The following is a 9,555-nucleotide window of genomic DNA, read 5'->3' as shown; positions in this document are numbered from 1 at the left end:
CGGCTGCGGAGCCCCCGCGAGTCCCCAGGGCACCCCCAATCTTAAATGCCCCCGAGAAGCCGGGCTTTGAGGCCTTTCGGTCTCCTCTGCCAAACCCTGCTCACCCCAGTTCTTTCTTTCTCTCCTCAGATGTCTCTCCGGCTTCCTCCAGCTCTGGGACGCTCATCCAGTACACCCCCGACTCTGCCACTAGCCCCACTGCCGAGCGCCCGTCTCCCCATCCCTCGTTCCAGAAGGTCAAGGAGGAAGGTGAGGGTGTGGTGAAGAAGGCCAAGAGCCGCACAGCCTTCTCCCAGGAGCAGCTGCAAATCCTGCACCAGCGGTTCCAGAGCCAGAAGTACCTCAGCCCCCAGCAGATCCGGGAGCTGGCTGCTGCCCTGGGGCTCACCTACAAGCAGGTGAACATCTCGCTCTGAGCAGCTGAGTCACATCCCTGGTGTGAAGTGATCTTGCAAGAAGGCTTTTTTTTTTTTTCATTTTGGTGGTTTTTCTTAGACCCAGAGATGAGTTTCTTTCGTAGTTGTGTTTATGCCATTGCTTATGTGAGAGAGCAGAGGGTGTGAAATCTTATGACTCAGTTTTCCTCTTATGTTTGTTTCCAGCACTATCCACCCACTCCGTGCAGGTGTTTGAAAGTGCGCACAGAGCAGGGCAATGCAGTGTCAGGTTACTGTGCTGTGTGGACATGCGCTGTCTCTGAACATTGCTATGCAAGTTGCTTTTCTTAGTCAGTGGCACCTGGGTCTCTCCCTGGAGAGAGGGCCCTTTCCCCACCAGCTACTTAATCTCTGACCGAGGGAATGACTCAGCCCTGAGTCAGCACTTGGCATCAGCGCTGAGGTGCTGCTGAACAAACTGTGTTTCTGCAGGTCGTCTTGGCCTGTCTTTCAGGTGGGGTTTCTGATGCCATGAAAGATTCCATGGTGATCTGAGGAGCAAGAATATTTGTTTTTAAGTCTCTGCTCTGTGATTCTGCAGCTACCTGGGTCTCCCTGCATATTGTTAGCTGCTGAAATTATGTGCAGTATTAGAAGCCAAGCAGAAGCTGCATTGTAGTAGAAGGCAAAACATTTTTAGGATGTGTAGTAAGTTTTGAGAATGAATTTCTAATGCCCTGTGTTCTTTTCTCATCACTTCTAGGTGAAAACATGGTTTCAGAATCAACGGATGAAATTCAAACGTTGCCAGAAGGAGAGCCAGTGGGTGGAAAAAGGGGTGTATCTACCACAGGTGAGAGAATTCCCCCTTCCCCCATCACCACCAGTCACAGTTCCTCCAGTCTGTGGGGACAAGTGCATTGTGTCCAACCTGTGAACTCAAACAATGCACAGCACTCGATATTACTAAAGCAGTTGTATTTCTTGTAATAAGGCTTACAGCAGCATCTATTTTAAGCCTGCCCTGGCACTGAAAGAGCTTTGTTTCCAGTCCACTAACCTCCCAGTTGAGACTAGATAGAAAACAAAAATAACCAAAGAGGGGCCAGCAAGGCTACTTGCGCTGGTGTTGTCCCCGGTATGGTACTCCCAGACAAGGTTGAGTTGGGGTTTACTAACTTAAGATCTTGTCATCTCTGCTATTACTAGTCTATAGCAAGGACAATGAGTATGAAAAAGACACTGTTTGCTGTGGGGATAGGGGAGAAAGGAGGACCCATCCAAAAGAACGGGCATGGTTAGTGTGGTGTTCTGCATTACTGAACAGCCTTCTCTGTCTCTCCTAGAATGGGTTTCATCAGGCTGCGTACCTGGATATAACCCCCACGTTTCACCAGGGCTTCCCTGTAGGTGCCAGCAGGAACCTTCAGGCTGTGACCAATGTGCACCAGGCTTACAGCAGTGGCCAGACTTATGGGAATGGGCAGAGCCTGTACTCATTCATGGCTGTGGAGGACGAGGGGCTCTTTGGAAAAGGTGGGACAAGCTGCAACACCCAGCAAACCATGGGTTTATTAAGCCAGCAGATGAACTTCTATCACGGCTACCCTGCCGATATGGATTATGTCAGCCTGGAGTCAGAAGACACCTACGGCTTCCAGAGCACCTCTGACAGTGTTGCACCGTTCTCGAGCTCTCCTGTACGGCATCAGTACCAGGCCCCTTGGCATCCCCTGGGGTCCCAGAGTGGTTATGAGTCTTAGACCTAAGTATTTTATTTCCTCCCTTCTCACATTTTCTCTCATGTGGGGTTTCTAGGCTCTTGACTCAGGGATACAGTTTTCACTCCTTTCTTTTGCCCCTCCTCCCCTACTCCTGTTTTAACCATCGATGGGGCTCAGCACCCTGCTGCCTGGTTCTAGTTTTTCTGTTTAAAGGCACCTCTCTGTTCATAGCTAACCCGTGGCAAGGGTGTTTTGTGTGTGGATAGATGAAACTTCATTCATGGAGGGTAATGTGCAATGCCACAGCCAGGAGCAGCAGAGGTGGTAAAGGTCTGTGTCTGCTGTCCAAGTCTCGCCTTCCTCTGCCTCTTTCGCAGGTGATATCTGACACTTGCAGCAGAGCTTTGCTGGAGAAGAGACCCCTGTACTTCAGCATATTTCTGCTAGAAATACCCTGTTGTAGCCCAGAATATTTCCCGCCATCTTGCCTATTTCTGTCAGCTAACTGCTAACAGGTTCTTTGTCTGCATCCTCTCCTCCCTCACCAAAAAGCTACATGAGATCATCTGACTCCAGATGGTTTGATCCAGTTACTCCCAGCAACTCCTGGAGGGGTCAGTACCTGCAGCTGAGGGGAGGAGCAGAGGAGACAAAGTGGGGTAGAGTATTCCCAATATCTCACATGGAAACTCTGGTTTCCAAAGCTGCTAACTTACTTGTGTCTGTCACCTTGTTTTGGATGGTGTCTCTGGGACTGACCCCACTCAGTTTACATCTTGCCTTTCTATGTCTCTCTGCAGAGCGGCTGTTGGCTTGTCCCAACCTGCAAATTGCAGCAGGGGGGTAGCCCAAAGTGCAGTTGCTGGAAGGGTGGGGAGTGGCTGTGTGTGGCCATTCCTGGAGTGGTGGGAACAGTCTGCTTATCTGTACATGGTGGTTCCCCAGCACTGCACAAACATGGCACTGCTGCAGTGCAGCTTTCTCTGGGGTAGAGGTGGGCAGCTGAGTAAAGGACTGTTATTTTAAAGGTGATGTTTAATGTTACTTATCCTGGAAACCTGGGTGTTGGGTGTGGCGAATCCTGTTGGGTGCCAGTGGAGTTGTCATCCAGGGGGCTAGAGCAGGATAGTTCCCCACTCTTGTGTCTAATCCCAGTTTTAAGAATGTAAGCTAAGTAGGATTTTTGTCCCTTCCCCAGGCTTAGTTGGATCTCTTCTGTATTTTTCTGCTGAAAAAGGGCACTGGCTGCCTCATCCGACATAAATACCCAAGCCTGGGGGGAGGTGAGAAGTTTAGAGAAACCTAGTTAGACAAAGTGAGGAAAATGCCAATTAAAATTTTCAGTTTCTTTTTTTAAAGTAACTGAATCATCCTTTCCAGTGTGGAGAAACTGGTAGTCAGCTCCAGTCTTGTTACACTGACTTTTTTTTTTTTATGAGATGTGGAGTTGCAGAGCCCAGTCTGCCACTGCCCAAGAATACAGAAAGGCATGACATGGTAAAAGCATAAATACTTCTGTGGCAGAGTTTTTCTGTGGTTAGTGCACAGTTTTTACTGCAGCCCTGTCTTCAGATGTCTGCACAAGGGCTGTATGTTGTAGTTAAACTTTCACTGCAAAGGAGGTGAACATTTGTTGTTCCAAGATTTTTCTTAAAGTGTATTTTCTTGCAGTGATCTGAAGCATGTTTTATGTTATATGTGCATGTTGTCTTTTATTACCTTGTTTCTGCTTAATGTTTGGATTGAAAATAAATTACTTTATTTTGATGTTGAAACAGTGTCGCCAGTTTGCATTGGAACAGCCTGCTATGAGAAGGGTTATTCTGCCACGGATTAGACCAGTGGTACTGTGGAAAGGAGGAAAAAAGTAACCCTACTGTTTCTCCCAGAAGCAGGATCAAGTGCCTGTTTAAAAGGAGTAGGTCACAGAGGTCCATCAGCCTTGTTCTTAACATGCAGGTGTGTTGCCTCATGCAAGGGGGGCTCCGGGGTAGGCAACTGGACTGCCAGCTGCTGGCTTACAGTAATGTGTAGCCTCGTAACATGCTTGTGTTAGACCTTAAACTGTGATGCTTCAGAATACCTATTTCAATATGAGTGTAGGGGCAAAAGAAAGCATTTCTTGAGGTTGTGTGGCCACCTGCTGCTTCTCCAGAAGGTCACAGTTTGAGGTCTGGAAGTCCTGCCTCATTGAGGCTACTCTCTTGGGGCTTTTGTGTTAACCTCAAATGGCAGCAACAGCTTGTGTTTAAGTAATCCTTTGAATCCTGCCTCCAGCCCTGAAACAAAAATGTCTGTCTTTCCCTGCTTTGCCCCAAGACTGCATGTATCTCCTCTGAGAAGCTGGGAGCAACATTTAAAAGGTATGGAAATATGCAAGATGGACACATCGGGACAGAAGCAGTGGATCAGCAGCCACCAATTTAAAGACTCAATGAAACTCTCTCTGCTCAGTGAGCTTTGGTTCACAGACCCTTGCTTTCCCTATGTGCCTCTTAGTCTGAACACCTGTGCAACTTGCAGGGAGCCAAGGGCTGCAAGTGTCTGTGGGCAGCAGCACTAATGGAACAAAGCAGCTGCCTGTGTTCCAGGGCTGGTGCTACTGATGTGTCAGCAGAGCCAAGCTCCTGTTAATAGCCATGGTTTTAAACTAGCCAAAAATTATCTATTTGGGTTTAATTCCAGGTTCCTTAAACTACAATACACCACCAAAGCTTTTCATCTGTCTGAAAGGGGTAGCTCAACAGGTATTCCCACTGAGCACAACTAGCTAAACTGGGAGCTGACTGCTTGGGGTCAGACTGCCACAGGTCCTTTGCTGACCAGAACCTGTGTGTGTGGGTGCCAAAGCATGTCTGTTGTTGTTTTGCCTTACTGTAATGCTCTGCTTCCTAGGTGAGGTGGATTATGTGCAGGAAGGAGAGGGAGGGGAGGTTTGAGCCTGTAGAGGAGGGAGAAAGCCTGAGTTGTCCACACATGGGTTGTAAATCTGGCCTGGAAGAAGGGGAAATGCCAGGTGCACATGGTTTCTTGTATTACAAAACAGAGATCCTTTCTCATCCTGACTTGAGTCTCATGTGCCAACATCAGCTTGGATGAATTCTGTGTAATGCTCTAGTAGTAATGCTCTAGTAGTAATGCTCTAGTAGTAATGCTCTAGTAGTAATGCTCTAGTAGTAATGCTCATTTCAACAATTCCCTTGAAGGAAAAAAAAAGCTCAACTATATACTTATAAAGGACATAGATACTAAAGCTTTGCCTTTCAGCTTTAAAATTAGCAGCTTCCAGGTGTATTTTTTTAAGATGCAAACTTAACTCTAAAGAAGTACACAAGGTGTGTAGGTCTCTGCAGAATGATTGCAGAGGATGCTTGCTACAGATTACCTGCATTGCTTGGGCATGTTTCTCTTCCATGTTTCTGCCACAAGGGTAAGGAGGTAGCCAGAGCTCTGGCAGACATCCTCCTGCAGAGACCAATATTGTTGCTAAAATAGCCCTGGGACTGAGACGAATTGCTCTGTATGCTGTGGTTTGTGTTACTGCATGTACCATGGGACTGTTCCACAGAAATGGAGTGCTCCTTCCCAGGTGTGTTATTCCCTGGTTTCTCGGCCTGGGTTGCATGCAGGTTTGGCAGGCATGCATAGTTGCAGAGCTGGAGGGAACATGTGGAGTAGCTGTTGCTGGAATTTTGGCAGGTGGGCTGGAAAGGACTACTTAGTAGATCAGGAAGGGTTTCTAGAAGCTGTGGAATGAAGACTGCCTTGTCACAGTGCTAGAGGTCTCTTGTTACTTTGATGAGCCTGAGTCTCCCCACCCGGTGAAGCAGCTGCACAGGTGATTGCAGCACTGCTACCAAAATGGTGGAGCTGCAACTATTCCCTCCAGACTTGTACTTCTGAAAGGGTTTGTATCTGTTCCTCAGAGGAACTAAGTGTGTGTCAGCAAAAGCCCTTTCTGCTGTGATATATTGCATCTGTTAGGGCTGCTGCTTCTTGTGACTGCTGTGTAACAGTGATTTCTGCACACTGCAAACATGATTTGTCTTGCCAGCAAATCTTAAAATCAATCTGTAAGCTCATGTGGAGCTCTCCATATGTATTACAGCTTATGGGAATACACTGCACTTTCACAGCATCTCTGCAGTGTCAATGCTCCAGTGTGTCCATGCTGCAGGTGTAGCTCCAGCGGCACAGAGAATCCCACCCAAACAGAAGAAATTAGATCTAGTAGACCAGGGTTTATTCTCTAGTTTACTGGGTTCCAGCCTTTGCTGTCCCATAGGCAAAATGCCAAGTGGAGTGGTGCAAGAAACCTTATTCCTTGATCTCTGTGTCAATGTGGCCTGCAGCGATGTTTTACAAGCTACACATTTCTTCTCAGTGGCCCATGAGCAAGGGCTCACAGCTGCAGTTGTCTCTCTAGTGCAGATAAGGGGCATGATCTTTGCTTTAATAGGCTGTTCCCTACAGGCAAGTGTAAACATTTTTGGTTATTTAACTACACTACATGACTCAAATGCTGAGCTAACAGGGTTTTGGAAATTTTCAGTAAGGCATTGGCACATATGTCTGTCTTGTATCATTGGTGGCCAGCAGCGTCTTGGCTGATACTGAGCAGTCAAGAGGCATGAAGGACCCAAAATAATGGCACTGGTCTTAAAAACACACACATACAAAAAAGTTTTTCCTTTCCTGTGATGGCCATGTTATCTTCATGCTGTCCAAAGTTTCGAAGAGCACCCTTGCGTCATATCTGTGAACCTTTTTCATTACCATGCTAGAATTAATTTCTCATGTTTCATGGAATCCCATCTGCTCACAGACAGGGTGTGTCTAGCATCTGGGCTGTGTCTGAGTCACTACATCTTTTACAAATTACAACATCAGGACTGCTGCCTTGGAAAGACCAGAAAAAAAAGCAAGTCCCCTGTGTCTCTCTCTGGCTGGCTCTGGTGGCAGAGGGACTGCCTGCCACGGGAGCTGCATTCTTGTTGTTACTACACAGAACACTGGGAATGCAGCTCCTGATTCAGCAGACATCAATGCTTCCCTTGCTGGAAAGTTGCTTACTTGCCTGTTTGAATTGCTGCAGGCTTTTTGGTCTCCAGAACCACCTGTGGCAATAAGCTCTGTCTTTGAATGATGGCCTCTGAAAAATTGTATGGGTCTCCTGAGGAAACTGCAAGATTTGGTAGTGTCAGCACAGCTTTCCTGAAGGTCAGTAGTAGGGAGATCACAACCGTTGCTCTTATGGCCAGCATCCTTCTGGAAGCCAGTCCCAGAGACTTCACACCAAGATCCTGTCTGTCTTAGAGCATCCCTAAAGGAATAGGGCATAACAGGTGACTCCTTTTCCAGAAATTTCTTAGTAAGGAGCAGTCACAAGCTCAACGTTTTCACCTATGGCAGCCTTTGCTGGAGTGGCATAGAAAAGTTCCAGATGATATTCAGGTTAGTAGCAGCACTGTTGGCTCCAAAGGAGCTGAGAAAACTCCACCCACTCATGTGAGAGCCCTCGTAATTGCTGCTATTGTTGTCCACCTTCAGGTGCTAACCAGCACCTTTCAGTTAAGCTAACTCAGCCGATCCCCACCCCTCTGATGGTTGCAAGAACATGCCTTTCCCAAGCTTAGGCACTTGCTGGATGTAGGACGTGTGTTTGGACTGTGCTTTAAAATGGATCTCCAGAATGATATGACTTAGAAATTTGCCATCCAAAAGGCCTTATTTTTCCCTGCATCATGCTGGCCATACAGTTTACAGTACAGCCCTATAAACAGTATAGCTGAACAGCCGAAGGGTCAAAGAGCGGCTGCATGAGGGAGTGGGGGTGGGAACACACCGCTGTGAGGCGTGAGGACATACACCGGCTTTGCCAATAGAGGACCATGCCTCTTACTGTGCCAGTTGCAGGCATCCATTGCCTTCATTTTATGCTCATTTTTTTAACCGTAACAGCTACTTCACTGCATTAAGATAAAGTCAGAGTGATACAAAACCTGTGACTTGGGGAACTGGGGCTATATTATTAAATATATTTTGATACACACATCTGTTTTTAAGTACTTCACATCTGTTTTTAGGTACTTAGACACTTATTTAGTATTAAGTTTAGAAATGATGGTACCTCTATATTTTAGTCAGTCACAGTGTTAAATATTGCTGGGTAGGGGAAATTCTTAAGGTGGGTGGTAGTTACCATATCCTTTGATTCTAGATGTCTGACGTTGCCAAGAGTCATGAAGCTGATCCACTAATAACAGAAAAATTTCTGTTCATAGTTTCAGAGTCAAATCAGCAATAACCATGGCATACGGTTGCTATGGCTATTTATGCTCCGTCTGGATTTCATATGTCAATTCTCTATTACAGTGGAAAAAATATACAGAAAAATACATAATCCATCTTAAAAATATTTTATTATTTGCCAACTTGAATGCACTGTTTGGTTTTCTTGAGGGGAGGCACAGAAAGATAGGGACTAGAACAAAGGGCTTATTTATCATTTTGATGCTTATAAGATCATCTTAGCAGCCTTTCCGCAAGCTACTTGTCACATGTCTCTTCACTAGACACTTTATCAACTCTATATTTTGTGGCTGACCTACAGAACTGGTGGTCCAATCACCAGATGAATGCCTGGTGTGTGACACTTCTCCAACTTCAGTGAAAAGTCTGTGACCAGCACCGCTCCATACAGCCCATGGCTTCATGTATACACAACTGTACAGTGATATGTATAAGTGAGATCCCCCAAAGGAGTCTGTGCCTCCTCTGAGACAAGTTACAATAATTTAGAAGGTCCAGAGGATAATCTAGGTAGCCAGATCTTGGACCTTGATATAAGGGAACTTTAATTGTCTGTGCCAACAGGTGTGTGCATGTGTAAGGGTGTACAAATGAGGGGCTGTATGTACATATATAGGCAAACAGGTACCTGCATGTGTCTGTGTCTGTGCATGCTTGCAGGCACATGTTTGGATGCCAAAACAAGTTCTTAGCTACATGATGCCCCTGAGTTGGAAAGCACATGAATACCAAAGGGAGAGATGAGAGTAAGATTTGATTCCTGGGTGCCCAAGTACCCCACATCCACAGTGCTTAGGAATGATAGAGATGGTGGCCAGCAGTGGTTGGGAAAGGAGCCCCCATGGTGGCTGCATGGTGAAAATTACAGCCGTCACCTGTCTTCGTGCCCAGATATTCCACACTGCCAGGACAGCTGTGGTAAAAGTCTACTTTGTGCTGGGCAATGAAGCCCACTGTCTGCTGGACGCTGCAGGTGCCCCCCCCTTTTCCAAAGACTCCTCCATCCTCACTGGTCACAATTGCGTAAGCGTTCTGCCCTGCTCCGTAATGCTGACGGGGGGGAGGCAGGGCTTGGATGTTGCTGGCTGCAGTGATTGGGTAGCCCTGGTGGAACTTGGGGTGCACGTCCAGGTACGTACTTG

At 46.8% G+C, this 9,555-nt stretch overlaps 2 protein-coding genes across 2 annotated transcripts in view; one reads left to right on the top strand and one right to left on the bottom strand.

Annotated features, from left to right (window-relative positions):
- Window positions 1-2,140, top strand: part of LOC104122782 (homeobox protein NANOG) — a 3,698-nt gene extending 1,558 nt beyond the window's left edge. The window contains exons 3-5 of the mRNA XM_009634954.1: window positions 60-398; window positions 1,141-1,230; window positions 1,724-2,140. Coding sequence (XP_009633249.1) covers window positions 60-398; window positions 1,141-1,230; window positions 1,724-2,140 — 846 coding nt within the window. The remainder of the gene's footprint in view (window positions 1-59; window positions 399-1,140; window positions 1,231-1,723) is intronic.
- A 7,065-nt stretch (window positions 2,141-9,205) lies between these two features.
- Window positions 9,206-9,555, bottom strand: part of LOC104122768 (homeobox protein NANOG) — a 6,038-nt gene continuing 5,688 nt past the window's right edge. The window contains exon 4 of the mRNA XM_009634940.1: window positions 9,206-9,555. Coding sequence (XP_009633235.1) covers window positions 9,206-9,555 — 350 coding nt within the window.

This window comes from Egretta garzetta, unplaced genomic scaffold (assembly GCF_000687185.1).
Source record: "Egretta garzetta isolate BGI_Z169 unplaced genomic scaffold, ASM68718v1 scaffold363, whole genome shotgun sequence".
Lineage (NCBI taxonomy): Eukaryota > Metazoa > Chordata > Aves > Pelecaniformes > Ardeidae > Egretta > Egretta garzetta.
The sequence above is the reverse complement of the archived record's forward strand: the minus strand, read 5'-3'. Positions and strand labels throughout refer to the sequence as shown.